The sequence below is a fragment of the Dictyostelium discoideum genome, assembly GCF_000004695.1.
Source record: "Dictyostelium discoideum AX4 chromosome 2 chromosome, whole genome shotgun sequence".
Lineage (NCBI taxonomy): Eukaryota > Evosea > Eumycetozoa > Dictyosteliales > Dictyosteliaceae > Dictyostelium > Dictyostelium discoideum.
In genome coordinates, this window is record NC_007088.5 from 1,186,884 (window position 1) to 1,203,484 (window position 16,601).

The following is a 16,601-nucleotide window of genomic DNA, read 5'->3' on the forward strand; positions in this document are numbered from 1 at the left end:
GGAAATCTCTTTTAATTTAGCTTTTTTTGGTTTTTAAATTTATGAATAGAAAAAATTATTATTTTCTTTTTTTTTTTTTTTTTTTTTATAAAATACAAAACTCGGAGTTTATTAAATCTTGATATAAATTAAAAAAAAAAAAAAAAAAAGAAAATTTATTTTACATTTAAAATATATTCCTCCATATTAAGAAAGTTGATAGAACCCAAACCTGTATAATTTTATGTATTATTTTGAAAAAAAAAAAAAAAATTAATAAAAAAGATTAAAAAAAAAAAAACAAAAAAAAGAAAAGGAAGACTTACCAGTAGCGGGGTCATAACCAACAGCAGCAGAGAAACCATATTGGCAACAATAGGCTCTATTACAATTTATATTACCAGTAACAATGTCATTAAATACATTTGGTTGTTCCTGAGCAGCTTGATATAGTAATGGATTTAAGAAACCTAATTGTGATTTTCCTGCTGATAGTAGTTTATCATTTATCAATGCAAAAATACCAGCAACTGTAGGTGTTGAGGCAGAAGTACCATCTACATTAATTAAACCACATGGACAACTATCAAGTGATGAATCATTTGCTGAATAACCAATAGAATATTTATGAGCCACCAATGAGATATCAGGATATGCACGTTTAGTTGGATCAAATGAAAATGATGGCGGTAGATTTTCAGCAGTTTCAAGATATTTAGCAACTGCAACTACTTGGTAATATGGTTGAGATTGGGTTACTGCAAAACCACCACCTGACGTTACAGCTGCACCAGTGGAAGATGAACATACTATTTCATCTGGTTGGTTAGTAATAATTTGAGTTGCACCAACTGATGTAACATATGGTGAACTTGTTGGATATTGTGGTGAAAATAGTGAACCTGCATTTTCATCAAAACTATATCCTATAATTTTAATTCCAAGTTCATCATTACTTGTTGGTATTAAATTTTCACACGAACAACTTGAATATAGATGAGGATTTTGTGAAAAATCTTCCTCAATACTCAAATCACATTGCCAATTAGTTTTAATAAATTCATTAACTGCATCAACAAAACTTTGATTACTAAATAAAATACCTGTATTTGCCCCAATACCCTATGTCAATTAAAAATATTAATAAATTATTAAATTACTATTATTATAATAATTATTTAAAAAATTATAATTACATTTGGGAAAATTGCAAGTGAACCATTGGATTGAATTATAGTTATTGATGGGCATTGAGTTATTGTATGATTACAACCACCGAGCGGACAATAATGATTTAAACCATCAATTGGGCAATTGCCTGAAGTTGAATAAAAAGAAGTAGAACCATCATCACCACTACTAACGAATATTGTTGTACCACGTAAACCAATCTTTTGAAATTCAATATTTGATCTTTGGATATAAATTTGGGAGTCAATACCAAGTGTTGGACAAAATGAAGTTGCTTGACACTGTTCTAATTCAGCCCAACTATAAGATATTGATGCAATCTTTGGTATTGGATTAAATAATTGAATCGATGATGCCCAATCTAAAACCCATTCGCCATTACCAGATGAAAGGAATAATGTAGATATATTATTACCAATTGCTGTAATGTATTGAATATCTAAATCACTCTCTGCCTGGCCACAATAGTTTAATCCAAAACAATTAGGTCCGGAATTGTTTACTCTAATACTTGATGAGTCAATATTATATTCTGAATCGAAATAACCTAATGCGCCAGCGGAATAGAAATCATTAAAAGATGCAACTGAAATAGAATTATTTTCATTTTCACCAACTTGATTGAAAGGTATACCATAATAGGATTTAATAAATGATGGTGTAATTGTAACGAATGAATCCTTTACATCAATTCTTGATTTAAACATTGTTTCATAGAATTTATTATCTTCAATGAAATCCGATAAACCTAATATAAAATCAATTTTATTTTTTAAATACTTTGGAATTGATGCTGATTCAACAATTCTAATTCTTTGATCTAAACTATTTCTTATTGATTGATAATATGCGAATTCCGTTTCAAATAAATTTGATGCTTTCATAACATTTATTCTTAATTGAATAAAATCTGAATGAACCATCATTTCTTCTTTACCAATATCATTACTTTTTAACCAATTTACAACTGTTTTGACATCTTCATTACTTGGAGAAACTAATAAATTTATTTCTTCTAAACTCATAAATTTACCATATATTTTACTTTTTGGATTTGATACTTCCCAAAATTTATTTTCTAATAAATCGAGATTTCTCTTTTTTTTTTTTTTTTTTTTTTTTTAATTTTTTTTTTTTTTTTTTTTTTTTTTTTTTGTAAATAAAAATAAATAATAAATCAATTAATGAAATTTACCTGTTTTAGAAAAATTTTAAATTTTAATTCTTCATTTTCTGTTACAAATTCCTTTTGAATAAAATTTACTCTGTTTTCGACTCTAGATATTGTTAAACGTTTTGCGCTTATAATATAAACAATTAAAAAAAAAATAACAATTATTGGTTTTATTTGAATTATCATTTTTTTTTTTTTTTCTATAAATTTATGTATGTCATGAAGATCTTTGTTTTTAGTTATAAAAAATAAAAAAATAATAAAATTTTAAAAAAAAAAAAAAAAGTAAGCAACCTGGTCAAAAAAAAAAAAAAAAAAAAAAAAAACCAAAATAAAAATATCTTTCAAATAAAAATAATTATCCTGGTTTTTTTAAAGTTTAAAATGAAATTTTAAGTAATTTATTTATTCAATAAAATTTTTTAATTTCCGAAATATCTTGATGGTCTTGGACATTCACGTGACCATCCTTTTTGACATAATGGAGTGACACCCCAACCAGTTTCAGCTTGGTTACAAACGCTTGGGAAGAAAGTATCAGTAATATTATCTAAGACACCACCAATAACAACGATGTTGTGGTTGATACCATAACCTAATTTGAAGATTTCATTTGAGTCCATTGGTAATTGATTGAAACAACGTTCACAATACATGTTTGAAACGTATGAGGCAAAGATAACTTTTTGGAATTTAGTCCACATAATAGCAGCAGAGCACCTAAAAATTATTTTTTAAAATTATTAAATTAGTAAGATAAATAAATAAATAAAATCATTAAAATAAAAAATATTTACATTGGACATGGTTCACCAGTAGTGTACAATGAATAGTCTTCCCAGGTGGCTTGTTGATACATAGTAGTACAATTCATGATAGCTTTAACTTCACCATGATACATTCTTGAACCACCAACGTTAACACCAGTACAGGCAACAGTACCATTTTTGTGGACGATTGCAGCAGCAAATTTGGAGTTATTTTCAATGGCAATATCAATTGCAATTTGCATATATTTTGAATGGTAAGCTAATTCGGCGGCTGATAAATCTTTAGCATGAGTAATATCAGACTAATGGAAAATTAAATAATTAATAATCAATTTTTATTTTATTTTATTTTTTTTTTTTTTGTCAAAATAAATACATACTGGAGCTACATCAAAGTATGGTGATGATGGGCATTTTGAGTGATCAGCAAATACTGATGAGAATGAAAGGGTGACTAATAATAATACAAATAAAAATAATCTCATTTTATTTTTTTGTTTATGATTTTAATGTTACAAATTTAATGTTGGTAATGAAAAAAATATAAAAAAAAACTTTCCTTTTTATACACTTTTTTTTTCTTTTTTTTTTTCTTTTTTTCATATTTTTTTAATTATTTTAACAAAAAAAAAAAAAAAAAAAAAAAAAAAGAAAATTATAATAAATAAATATCTTAAAAAAAAAAAAATCTTTATTGTCTATTTTTCCGACCATTAATAATATTTTTATTATTATATTACTTATTTTTTTATTGATTTATTTTTTATTTTTTTCTTTTTAATTTTCCTTTATTTTTTTTTATCTGTTCGTTTATTGGGGGAAATTATCACCAATCTCTTTTAAAAAAAAATAATTTGCGAACGAAATCAATTGATTCCAGTGTGTCTCTTTTCGAAATGATAAATCTTTGCAACGAGATTAAAAATCAAACCGACCAATCATTTTCACAAAGAAAAACTTTTTTATCCGAATAATAAAGAAAACTATAAGATTTATTTCAGATATTTTTTAAAACAGTTTTTTTTTTTTTCTAAAATTTTTATTTTTTATTTTCATACTATCAGAAAAATTAAGAAATCTTTTTTTTGAAATTTTGGATGACAAAAAAAAAAAAATAAAATAAAAACAAAATAAAATAAATTTACCAAATGATTGTTTTCAAAAAAAAATTTAAAAAAAAAAAAAAAAAATCAGATATTAAATTTCGTGCTTTTTCGAATATTAACCAATCAAACCTAACGAGTTCGCTCGTTTTTTTTTCTGAAATAAAAAAAAAAAAAAGAAACAAAATCGTTATTTGTCCACGTTGTCTGAAATTTTAGTTTATGCTGTACAAGTTTGAGTAAATATATATATTTTTTTTTTTAATCATTTTTCTTGAATCATTCTTTTTTTTTTTAATCATTTTTCTTGTATCATTCTTTTTTTTTTTCAAAGAAAAAGGTTCATCGTTCGATTATTATTTTTGTTTTTTTATTATTATTATTATTATTATTATTATTATTATTATTATTATTATTATTATTATTATTGTTATTATTATTATTATTATTATTTTTATTATTATTTGATAACGTGGTGAAGGATTTGAAGTTGTTCACTTAATCTAAAATTTCCAAAACTAAACTTTGATGCATTAGTATTTGTAATCGAGAATGGATTATATGTTGGTTTAGTTGAAAATAGACCTCTATTTATCTATATTAACTAATTTATTTAATTTACAAATTTTTTTTTAAATGTTTATTTATCTATTTATTCAACATATTTTTTGTTAAATAATAAAATAAAAATAACCACTAAAATTGATTAATTAACCATTGTTTTTGAATTTTATCAATTGTATTTTTTTTATAACATCATTAATGCCATTAAACTCATGTTACTTTTTTAAAAGTATTTGCTCTTTTTTTTAAGGTTTTTTTATTAAAATTGGGAGATTTTGAAGAATTATCAGGAACATATAATCTATCATTTGGTGAACAATGAAGGCACAAGATGATGAAATAATGAATGAATATTCAATAGATGATTATGATGCAAATGAAAGTTCAGATACTGATGAATACATATATGATGGTTTAGAACTTGAAGATAAAATTAGAACATACAACATACAAGTAATAATTTTATTTAAAAGAAATCAAATATTTCAAGTAATTGAAAAATTTAATAAAGATTCAAAGAATTTATCAAAAAACAAACAATGTTCAATTGATTATTAGATTTAGAAAAAGTTCAAACTGGTATTATTGAAAATGAACAAGGTGCAAATTTAATATTAGATTTATTAGTAAAACCAATAGCAAGATATAAAGATAATTCATATACCATCTTGGTTTAATAAATCAATTAAAGAAATTGCACCAAATCAAGTTAAATATATCAAAAAGGAAAGATTACAACATTTTAAATTATATCCATTAGAATTTATTAAAAATTTAAAAAGTGGTTCAGAATTTTTAAATCATTTTACAGAACAAGATATTATAGAATCAATTAATAATTTAAAAGAAGAAGAACAAGAATCAATTGATAGTAGTGATAAAGTTGATAGTATATTATATATGATCATTATTTATTAACAGCACACAAGTTAAATCCAGATAAATGGGAAGATTTTGGAGTTGTAGCAAAGTTATTGGATATTCAAACTCTTGATATTCAAGTAAACGTTGCTAGTAGTTTAAATCCACTCTCAAGTAATCATTCAAATTATCACCACCAGCACCAAATTCAACATCAATTACAACATCAAATAACCAGTATCACAATCGAAACAATTGCAGCTCATGAATCAATTCTTGATACTCTTCAAATCCAGTCAGTAAATGGTATCTCTGAAAAAGAAAATGAGACAAAATCTCAACAAGCCACCCTAGAGAATGAAATTACGCTCTAAAGTTGATTGATGCAACCCATTGTTATCACAGATGGTAGTAACAGAAGCACAAGCAACAATACCACCACTATAATCAGAATCCTTATAGTAGTCAATCACCACTTCTACAGCCAATTATCGTGGAGCAATGAGACTTATAATATCAATTCAAAAGGATTTATACTTTGTAAAATAATAATAATAGTAGACAACAACAATAACAACAACAACAACAGCAGCAACAACCATTCAACAAGTTTATCAAGTTTAAATTCTGTTGATGTGTTGTAGCGAATTTTTTCACCCACTGTATAATAATAATAAAAATAATAATAATAATAATAATAAAAATATAAATAAAATATAATAATAAAAAAAAAAATAGTGCTAATAAAAAAAAAAAAAAAAAAAAAAATAATGATAATAATAACAATTATAATTAATATAATGAATAATAAAAAAAAAAAAAAATAATAATAATAATAACAAATAATAATAATAATAAATAATAAAAAGAAAAAAAATTTGCATAATTCAATATAAAGCAAATTAAATTAAGTTTTGTTTATTTTAATTTTTTAATATTTTTATTTTGGTAGAGAACCTTCTAAAGCTAATAAAGAAAGGGGATGAATTGGTTTGTTTTTATCAACATAATTGAACCAAATTGTTGGTTCTTTACCACGTAAATTGAATGACGTTAATTGATCTAGTGGCACATAAATAGCGCCCATACTTTCATAATTTGGAATGAGACGAGGTGGTTGATTTTCATCGATTGGTTCAGCATAAAAAATGACACGCATTCGTGAGTAATTAACCATTGGACTAAATTCCACTCTGAGTATACCTTTTAATTCAATGTCAATACCAGTTTCTTCTTTTGTTTCTCTGATAGCACATTGTTGTAAAGCTTCATTAACATTTAATTTTCCACCAGGTAACCAATACCCACGACCTGCAGCTTCATTGACTAATAAATAAGTATTATTTGATCTTTTTCTAACTACAACCAAACAAAATGCATATATTTTTGAGAGTGATAATTGCTTTTCAGTTGGTGCACCTTTTTCACCATGAGATTCATGTAAATGAACACCCATTCTTTCCATTGGTCTAATATTACAAATTGGACATAACGGTATTGAATTTTCAATATCATTTAATGAACAATTACAATGAAATATGAAAATATGTTCCCTAAGATGATCTTGGGATAAATTTGTTGCAAATCCACTCTTATGACAAATTGTACATTTAAAATCACCAGATTTATCAATTGATGTAGTTTCAACGATTTTCAATGACTCTATAACATCATTGATTTTATTTGTAACTAATGAACTACCATTTTTAAATAATTTACATAGAAACATTGGGAATAATTTATCATTAATTTCATCTCTTCTTTTAGATTCCATTGAAATAGTTGAGTCGTCAATATCAATAAAAGTAACAATGAATGAATTCATTTTTCTCTTTTCTCTATATTCCACAATTGTTTTAGTTTTATTATCTATGAACTCCATAATAGAACTCTCATTTGAACTTACTTGTTTATCTATTAAAATATGAATTAAAATTGCAACAATTGGATAATCACTTTTATATTCATTTAATATTTTATTAGTTTCATTTTCATCACTACTCTTTATTATCTCTTTAAATTTTCCTTGTTTTAAAAAATTATTTAAAAAATTATCTTTTTGATCTTTTGAACTTTCTTTATTTGAAAAAAATATTGATTCAATTAATAATGACATTATATTATTTATTATTATTATATGTTGGGCTGTAACTAAATTTTTTTAAAAAAAAAAAAAATAAAAAAAACAAAATAAAAAAAAAAAAAAAAAAAGGGTGAGAAAAAATAAAGAAAAAATTAAATTAAAAAATTAAATTAAAAAAAAAGATATTTTCAAATAATTTTTTAGAACTGAGGAGTATTAGTATACATTCTTTTTCTTTGAACATAATCCTATAGGCACCTGTAACAAAATCAAAACATTGTTTATACTTTTCATAAGGTAATGACCAAATTATACCTTGATCTATATTTCTACGAACATCAGCAAAGTCACAAATATGAATTCCGTGTCACTATAATAACTTCCATACATTGCTTTTGGTATTAACTCCCATGCAACTCTATCTGGACCTTTTATTGAACGGTCAAATTGTACGATCATATGTTTTAACATCAGAGTATAAAAACAGTGAATTTTACCACTCTGGTAATGGAGGATAAGTTTTACAAAGCTTTGGCCAGTCATCACATAAATAATCATTTTCGTATGAAAATCACAAAATAAATAAATTGTTAGGAAATACCTCAATTGAATTCTAGTTTTGTTGAAAAAGTCATTTCATCTGATAATGTTTCATTTATTAATGATTTATGCAAAACAATTAAAATCAATTCAAATGACGATCACAAAGAAGTGCAGTGTTTATAAAACAATTAAATAATTTTAAAGAATATTAAAAAAAGGATCATTTTTTTAAATAAAATAAATATAATAAAGTTTTTGTAAAAAAAAATTTTTAATTATTATTATTTATTTTTTTAAAAATTATTTAATTTTATTTATCATGGTTAATTTGCTTTAACTCTTATGCTTTAATTTCTTTTGTTAATTTTGAAGCCCACGGACACCAGAAGTAACTATTGAATCATTTATTTATTTTATTTTTAAAAAAAAATATGTTAAATTGTATTTTTTAATTTTCAAATTTTTATTTAATTGAATACATACCCTGGGAGGAAAGCTATTATTTATTGTTTTATAAATAATAAAAATAGTCATAATAAAAATAATAATAATAATAATAATTATAATAATAATAATAATTATAATAATAATAATAATAATAATAATAATAATAATAATAATAATAGTGGAATTCATTCCCCATCTATTTAATGATATTCACCCAAGATTAATTTTTTTTTTTTTAATTAATTATTAAAAAATTAATTTCATTGGCCCCACAAACCAAGATTTCATTTTTTTTTGAAATTACATTTTATTAAGCTATAATTAAAATTTCAAACATAATTTATATTTTTTTTTTTTTTTTTTTTTTTTATTCTTCATAAAACAAACTACATTCTTATTAATTTACTATACAAATTAATTTCAAATTTAAAAATATGAAATTATTATATTTTATAGTGTTTTTATTAATTGCTTTAAAACTTTGTTTTTCAGAGTATTGCGGGGAGACTTATCGCAATACTCTGCCCAACAAAGTTTTAAAGCAATTATTAGAAAATAGAAATTGTTATTCATTTATAGGTTGTAGAAATTAAACATGTTTATATGAAACAATAGATTTGGAAGATGAAGTTGATTGTACAGTCATGTATCGACTGTTTTGATAGATATGGTGTTAAAAATACTCCAAATGATTCATTATGCACCATGTGATATGTTTCTATGTGATACTCAAATTGGTTGTGTTGCTATACCAAAAGCAAATTGTCCAGAACCAAACCAATGTTAAATTCCATTAGTCTGTAATAGAGAAACTGATATTTGCGAATACGATGAAATTGATTGTGATGATGATAATGAATGTACCAATGACTATTGTGACCCAATAATAGGAGAATGTGTCCACTTTTCCAATGATACCATTTGTTCAACTAAAGCAAGTAACTTCTCTAGTTGTTTCCATAGTGGAATATGTGGTGAGTTTGGCTGTAAATTTATAGAAGACAGTTGTTAATGATGGTTGTAATCCTTTTGATTTTAATAAGATTTTGTCAACTTTACAAATATTATTAAAAATTTTAATTTTATCTTGATCAGTATGATTTGAAATGAATGGTTCACTTTTTCTTGATAAAACTATTAATAAATTATCTATTGGTATTGTTGGATTTTTCCAAATTAATCTTACAACTCCAAATTTAATTCATTTATTTTTGATTTAAAATTTTTTATTCCTTTTTTTTATTATTTTTTTATACATTTTTTTTTTTTTTTTTTTTTTTTCACATTTCAACATTAGCGAAAAGTAATTCTATGAGGCGCTGGTGGGTTCAATTGAAAAATTTATAACTAAATAAGCTTATTCTAAAGTGAAAACAATAAACAAATATTTTAAAATAAATAAAATAACAAAATGATTTAAAATTACAAAATAAATAAAATGAAAAAACGATTTTTTATATTCATCTTTATAAACACTTAGTTTATTATTTATTTTCGTCATTTTAATCATTTTTGTTTTATTATTTATTTTCATCATTTTATAAAAATTATTAGATTAATGGTAAAAAATCAAATGTTATCCAAATTGATTCATCGTTCTTTGTTAAATTATCACCATCATCAGTTCTACATAATGGAGGTATAATGGACAGGTGGATGAATGGAACAAAAAGTACGGGTATACCCGAACCACTAACAGAATCAACGGCGGCACAATTAGTTTCCAACTTTTTGTTTTAGTTTACATCATGGAACCATAACATAACGCATACCAAACTCTGGTTACGTTCTAAATTTAAATGAACATTCATGAAAATTCTTCTTTTTTTCTTTTGAATCTTTATCTTTTTTACTATTATTATTATTAATTATTATTATTATTTTTATTATTAATAATATTTCCAAAATAATATTTTTTTTTAATTTATTTTTGACTGGTTTATTTTTTAGGGAATAAAATAAAGTAGTTGGAGTAAAAAAAAAATTAAAAAATTGAAAAAAAAAAAAAAAAAAAAAAAATAATTCGTGATGATCATCAAATGGTTCATACAGATATAAAACGCACACTTTTAGTTGAAAATGATGGTAGATTCTTTATTGGTGATTTTGGAAGAGCAAAATAAAAGTAAAAAAAATTATAGTTTAAATAAAAAATAAAACAATATTATATTGTATAAGGAAAATTTTAAATAAAAATAATAATAAAAATAATAAAAATAATAATAGTAATAATATATATATGTTTTTTTTAAACCTTTAGTTCAATAAACTTTATTATTAAATATTTTTTAAATTATTCAATTTGATTAAACTTAATCATGGGTAATTTAATTTAACTCTAATGGTTTTACTTCTTTAGTTAATTTTGAAGACCATGGACACCAGAAGCAACTATTGAATTATATATTTATTTATTTATAAAAATAATAATAATATGTTAATCAAATTGTATTTTTTAATTTTTCAAAATTATATTTAATTAAATACATACCCTGGGAGGAAAGCTATTATTTATTGTTTTATTATAATAATATTAATAATATTAATTAATAATAATAATAATAATAATAATAATAATAATAATAATAATAATAATAATAATAATAATAATAATAATAATAATAATAATAATAATAATAATAATAATAATGCATTAGTTTTTAATTAAAAGTTTATATTTTTATATGTTAAAATACTTACCACCACAGGCCTCATCAAGGTGATCTTCTACATAATTAGTTGTGGCATCACAAACTTCAATAGCCATATTAAAAAATGTGACTGTATCTGGGTCAATAATAAAGGAATAATCTAAAAGTGATGAAATGAAATTAATAAAATAATTGAATAATAATTGATTAAATCTTAAATAAAAAATCAAAAGAATATTTACGTGGATTATAGCTTTCATTTCTCTTTTTAATTCTACCCATTACATGAACTTCATCAGATTCCTCTATTTTAAATATTGTTAGCATATGTATTTATATAAAAAATGATGTTTATTATTGTTATTATCAATGTTTTATAAATTTTATACTCACTTCCAGACAAAATATCTCTGGCTTTTTTAATTTTTTCTGAATCAGTTAATTTGAAAATAAAATCATTATGGTCTCCATAGGTTTTTAAACCAAAATAGGCTGTTTCAGATTGTACCAATAATGAAAATGTTAAAAGAAGAGATAATAATACTAATAATAATTTCATTTTAATATTTTATTTTTTTATTTTATTTAAATTTGTTATTTACAATTGAATAATTATTTGAGAATGAAATAAATTTATTTTTTTCTATTGTTTAAATAGCTTTAAAAAAAAATAATATTAATAAAAAAAAAATTAATTACTTGAGTGTTTTTTAAACTGTTGGGATGATAAAAACGTAAAATAAATTTAACCCACTCATGGGGTATATTATTATTATTATTATTATTATTATTATTATTATTATTATTATTGTAAAAATATATTTTGCTCTTTATAATAATAACAACTGAGGAAAAAAAATAATCACTTTAAATCTTCCGTGGTTGGATCTGTCAAAAAAAAAAAAAAAAAAAAAAAAAAAATAAAAATAAATATAACTGAGGAAAAAAAATAATCACTTCAAATCTTCCGTGGTTGGATCTGTAAAAAAAAAAAAAAAAAAAAATTAATAAAAAAAAAAAAAAAAATAATAAATATTAATAAAAAATAAAAGTTAATTGAAATTTTGTAAAATAAAAATAAATATAAAAAAATATTCTTTCTATATTTAAAAAAAAATAAAAAAAATGCAATTATTATTTATCTATGTGGAAATAAAGAAAACAAAATTTTTTTTGGGCTAATAATTTTATTAAGAATCAAAAAAATTATTTCACCATTAATATTTATTTATCAGATATAGCTTCTAAAGAAAATAAATGGATTGAAAATCTTGGGATTGGTAATAGAATTACTGTGAATTCCTTTCCTGCATCAAATTTTTCAGTTTCAATTACAAATCTATCATACCATTGATAAGTTCTATTTTGATGAAATGTCAAACGAGTAACCATATTTTTAATATATAGTAGAATAATTATAATGATAATGATAATTTATAATTATTCTACTATATATTAATCTCACGTGTTTTATTATTATTATTATTATTATAATTATTATAATTATTATTATTATTATTATTATTATAATTATTATTATTATTATTATTCTTTTTAATAATTATTTTTATTGATTTTATATTGAGATTATTATAAATTAAATGACCTTAAAAATTTTTTATTAGCCAATTTTATCATATTAACTTTTGATACCAATTTTATCACATTAAATTCACCCCGCTAGTTTTACCATATTAATTTCAGCCTAAAAATAGGTGCTCTATGCATGCTAAAATTACCGATGTTAGTTATTTTTAGTTTTTTATTTTTTTTATACTTCTTTATCAAAAATGATCTTTGGCGTGTGAAGGTTTCATAGAACCAATTGAACAATAAGAAAACTAAAAACCCAAGATGACCTTTTAAAAGCATTAACTAAATTAACCGAAACTAGAATTTTTTCTTTTAAAATATTTACAATGGAATTTTGCACGTATGTAAATTAAATTTATTATTATAATTAATTTAAAAAAAGTAAAAAAATCTAACCTTTTAATTTTATTTTAGTAAATTATTAGAAGAGATTGAAAATTTTAAAAATACAGGAATACCAACAGCAAGACCAAACTCTATGAATTATTATGGTGCAGTATACGTTGAAATGAGATTCACCGAATTTTTTAAACAACTTAGAGAAGATTATTTATCATTATTCACATCAATTCTATATAAAGATTACAGTGGTGAAAAGTTAAATAGTCATCATGCATTTGCGGTTCAATATAAAATGGATTAAGAAAAAGAATTGATAAATCTGATATAACTGTAAATTTATGTTTAGGTAGCGAATTCACTGGTGGTTCTTTATACTTTAAAGGAATTTTAGATAAACCTGAAACTCAATAATGAAGACTTTGAATTCAAACATATCCCAGGTGTAGCTTTAATTCATATTGGTGTTCATCGTCATGGTGCATTGGGTTTAACAATCAGAGTCAAAATTAGAATAATAAATAATAATAATAATATTGTACACTCTAATAAACATTTGTACATAAGATGTTTTTTTTTTCTTTTTTTTTAATATTTAATTATACATGTTTTAAAATTAAATAATTATAATTTATTTTTTTTTTTTTTTTTATTAGTCAATAATAGCCTCAAAGGTCTTTAATAAATGGACGTAAAATCTTTCTATTCGTAAAATGAGTATTGTAAATTTGAAGTATCAACAAATCTTTCAGTTTCAAAAACAAATCTATCATATATTGAATATTTTGAAATTTGCTGTTACTCTTGTACCATTATTCTAATTTTGATTTTATTTGAGGTATTATTAAGTCTATAAATTGGTACATGTCAATATTATAGTTTGGTTAAGTTTCCTCTTTTTGAAAAAGTCAATATTTTGAGTCTCATTATTGGAATTGTTGAACCTGTTGAAATCAGAAAATAATTTTCAAAGAAAAAAAAAAAAAGTTGTATATATTTTTATTTTTTATTTTTTATTTTTTTTTGAACTAAAAATATCTACAAATTTCTCACCAGATTCTTCAGCCTTTTTCTTTAAAATATGATTAATCTTTTGTAGTTGATGAGTTTCACTCTTTGCTTTTTTACGAGGATTATTTTCTTTAGTATTCTTTTTGATTTTATACATTTCATCTATTGATAATTTTGGTTTTTCACCACGTTCTCTATCGAAACCTGTAAATTCTGGATAATAATCATCACCATATGATGAATGTTGATCAAGAAGTTTTCTCTTCAATTGTTCGTTATTTGTATCCAATGAAATTATATTATCTTCTTCATCAGAACTTGATGAATCTTCATTAAATCTTTTATCTTGTTCTTTCATATAATCTTTTTCATGTTGTTCATAATTTTCATCAGTATTTGGATATGCATATTCATCTTCATTTTCATCTTGATCTTCATCTTGATCTTGATCTTCATCTATTCTATCGAATATTTGTACTTTCATAATATTTTCTTCACCTGGTACTATTAAATCATAAAGCTGTTCATCATCATCATCATCTTGCTCTACTTCACCCTCTTCTTTAATTTCAGTGAATCTACGTTGTTTATTTTCATACTCTTCATAGTTTGCATCAGTATTTGGATATGCGTATTCATCTTCATCATCATCACCATCATCATTATCATAAATATCAATCTGTTGTTGTTGTTGAGGTTTATCTTTTTTATCATCATTCTTTTTAACTAATTCACCATCATCATTATCATAAATATCAATCTGTTGTTGTTGTTGTTGTTGTTGTTGTTGTTGTTGTTGTTGTTGTTGTTGTTGTTGTTGTTGTTGTTGTTGTTGTTGTTTATCTTTTTTATCATCATTCTTTTTAACTAATTCACCATCTTGATTAATAAATATTTTAACAGTTTCATCAACTTTGCTATTTGAATTTTCATCACCTTCTTTACCAATTGGTTTGAATTCATTTGAATAATCATCTTTGCTACCAAAATAATTATTACTATTATTATTATTATTTACAAGTTTATTCGATGTTGTTGTTGTGGTTGTGGTGGTGGAAGTAGAAGGAGTGGTGGTAGTTGTCTTTTTATTATTAATTTCACATACATATTCTTCAGTATCTGAAAATATATTATCATCATCTTCTTCATCAATTATATCTTTATTTTTATTTTTAATATTAATATCTTTATTAATTGTTGTATTTTCCTTTATATTTTCTGAATCTGAATCTGAAAATATATTATCATGGACATCATCATCAGCATTTTTAATGCTATTATTATTATTGTTATTAATATTATTATTTGATGTAGAATCTTTGAAAAATAAATTTTTATCAGGATGATAATAATTTGTGAACATTTTCAATAATGTATTATTAATTGGTGCAGCCATTGTTTGTTTAATTTTTGGACAATCCTCTTTACTATTTAAAATTGTAGTTGGTATATGTTGTGGAAAATCTGGGTCTAAATCAAATAGATATAACATTCTACTAGTTTGAAATATTTCTTTATTATATTGTTTCTGTTGTTGTTGTTGTTGTTGCTGTTTAAATTTAGTCTCTTTATCCAAAGATTGTAATTGTTGTGCTAATATTAATTTCCCAATTTCTGATTTACATTTTATTTTTGATAATCTTTCTTTTTCTTTTTCTTTTTGATTTTGTTGCTGTAATTGTAATTGTTGTTGTTGTTGTTGTTGTAGTTGATCATTTCCTTGTGATGTTGGTTGTTGTTGTTGTTGTTGTTGTTGCTGTTGTTTTAATTGCTCTTTTGTTGTATATAGTAAATTAAAATCTAAACCTTTTTTTAAAGTTGTTTCACTATTATCTACATCATTACTGTTATCATTATTATTATTATTACTACTACTACTATTGCTATTACTGTTATCATCATCATTTTTATTTTGTCTTCTTTCTCTTGCTCTATCTTTATAATTTGGGTCTATCTTTTCTGGGGCTGTTTGATAATATTCATAGTCTCTATCTATCCATTTCTTTTTTTTAGGTTTATTGTTATTTTTATTATTATTATTATTATTATTAGTATTAGTATTTTCACTATTATTGCTTGATTGACCTAATAGATTTCGAAAATCTTGGTTTGATAATTGTTTATTACTATCATTATTCATTCAATAATTTATGGTTTTGTGATTTTGGATAAAAATAAATTTAAATAAAAAAAAAATGTAAAAAAAAAAATAAAAAAAAAAAAAAAAAAATGTAAAAAAAAAATAAAAAATAAAAAAAAAATAAATAAAATAAAAATATTCAAATAATGGTG

At 22.6% G+C, this 16,601-nt stretch overlaps 11 protein-coding genes across 11 annotated transcripts in view; 3 read left to right on the forward strand and 8 right to left on the reverse strand.

The window, feature by feature from the left end:
• Positions 1 to 2,195, reverse strand: part of DDB_G0272028 (hypothetical protein) — a gene marked incomplete at both ends in the record, with an annotated part of 2,342 nt that extends 147 nt beyond the window's left edge. Inside the window, 2 exons of the mRNA XM_640296.1 lie at positions 306 to 1,101; positions 1,176 to 2,195. Of these exons, the coding sequence (XP_645388.1) occupies positions 306 to 1,101; positions 1,176 to 2,195 (1,816 nt within the window). The remainder of the gene's footprint in view (positions 1 to 305; positions 1,102 to 1,175) is intronic.
• A 571-nt stretch (positions 2,196 to 2,766) lies between these two features.
• On the reverse strand, positions 2,767 to 3,599 carry DDB_G0272030 (hypothetical protein; the record flags this gene model as incomplete). Its single annotated transcript, XM_640297.1, has 3 exons — positions 2,767 to 3,064; positions 3,142 to 3,416; positions 3,495 to 3,599. 3 exons carry the CDS (start codon positions 3,597 to 3,599, stop codon positions 2,767 to 2,769), a joined length of 678 nt encoding a protein of 225 aa, XP_645389.1.
• A 1,078-nt stretch (positions 3,600 to 4,677) lies between these two features.
• DDB_G0272044 (hypothetical protein) lies at positions 4,678 to 4,935 on the reverse strand (the record flags this gene model as incomplete). Its single annotated transcript, XM_640298.1, has 2 exons — positions 4,678 to 4,812; positions 4,933 to 4,935. The coding sequence occupies 2 exons, from the start codon at positions 4,933 to 4,935 to the stop codon at positions 4,678 to 4,680; spliced, it is 138 nt and encodes a 45-aa protein (XP_645390.1).
• A 164-nt stretch (positions 4,936 to 5,099) lies between these two features.
• Positions 5,100 to 6,016, forward strand: DDB_G0272046 (hypothetical protein; the record flags this gene model as incomplete). The annotated part of the gene is made up of 3 exons (XM_640299.1): positions 5,100 to 5,270; positions 5,421 to 5,670; positions 5,703 to 6,016. 3 exons carry the CDS (start codon positions 5,100 to 5,102, stop codon positions 6,014 to 6,016), a joined length of 735 nt encoding a protein of 244 aa, XP_645391.1.
• A 566-nt stretch (positions 6,017 to 6,582) lies between these two features.
• On the reverse strand, positions 6,583 to 7,758 carry DDB_G0272048 (hypothetical protein; the record flags this gene model as incomplete). Its single annotated transcript, XM_640300.1, has 1 exon — positions 6,583 to 7,758. One exon carries the CDS (start codon positions 7,756 to 7,758, stop codon positions 6,583 to 6,585), a length of 1,176 nt encoding a protein of 391 aa, XP_645392.1.
• Positions 7,759 to 7,882: 124 nt separating this feature from the next.
• Positions 7,883 to 8,184, reverse strand: DDB_G0272050 (hypothetical protein; the record flags this gene model as incomplete). The annotated part of the gene is made up of 2 exons (XM_640301.1): positions 7,883 to 8,046; positions 8,106 to 8,184. The coding sequence occupies 2 exons, from the start codon at positions 8,182 to 8,184 to the stop codon at positions 7,883 to 7,885; spliced, it is 243 nt and encodes an 80-aa protein (XP_645393.1).
• A 1,198-nt stretch (positions 8,185 to 9,382) lies between these two features.
• Positions 9,383 to 9,502, forward strand: DDB_G0272086 (hypothetical protein; the record flags this gene model as incomplete). The annotated part of the gene is made up of 1 exon (XM_640229.1): positions 9,383 to 9,502. One exon carries the CDS (start codon positions 9,383 to 9,385, stop codon positions 9,500 to 9,502), a length of 120 nt encoding a protein of 39 aa, XP_645321.1.
• Positions 9,503 to 11,042: 1,540 nt separating this feature from the next.
• On the reverse strand, positions 11,043 to 11,925 carry DDB_G0272094 (hypothetical protein; the record flags this gene model as incomplete). Its single annotated transcript, XM_640230.1, has 5 exons — positions 11,043 to 11,106; positions 11,207 to 11,219; positions 11,416 to 11,526; positions 11,609 to 11,671; positions 11,760 to 11,925. 5 exons carry the CDS (start codon positions 11,923 to 11,925, stop codon positions 11,043 to 11,045), a joined length of 417 nt encoding a protein of 138 aa, XP_645322.1.
• Positions 11,926 to 12,590: 665 nt separating this feature from the next.
• DDB_G0272068 (hypothetical protein) lies at positions 12,591 to 12,758 on the reverse strand (the record flags this gene model as incomplete). The annotated part of the gene is made up of 1 exon (XM_640231.1): positions 12,591 to 12,758. The coding sequence occupies one exon, from the start codon at positions 12,756 to 12,758 to the stop codon at positions 12,591 to 12,593; it is 168 nt and encodes a 55-aa protein (XP_645323.1).
• Positions 12,759 to 13,285: 527 nt separating this feature from the next.
• DDB_G0272088 (hypothetical protein) lies at positions 13,286 to 13,712 on the forward strand (the record flags this gene model as incomplete). The annotated part of the gene is made up of 3 exons (XM_640232.1): positions 13,286 to 13,299; positions 13,374 to 13,556; positions 13,610 to 13,712. The coding sequence occupies 3 exons, from the start codon at positions 13,286 to 13,288 to the stop codon at positions 13,710 to 13,712; spliced, it is 300 nt and encodes a 99-aa protein (XP_645324.1).
• A 592-nt stretch (positions 13,713 to 14,304) lies between these two features.
• DDB_G0272070 (hypothetical protein) lies at positions 14,305 to 16,449 on the reverse strand (the record flags this gene model as incomplete). Its single annotated transcript, XM_640233.1, has 1 exon — positions 14,305 to 16,449. The coding sequence occupies one exon, from the start codon at positions 16,447 to 16,449 to the stop codon at positions 14,305 to 14,307; it is 2,145 nt and encodes a 714-aa protein (XP_645325.1).
• Between the last annotated feature and the right edge of the window lie 152 nt (positions 16,450 to 16,601).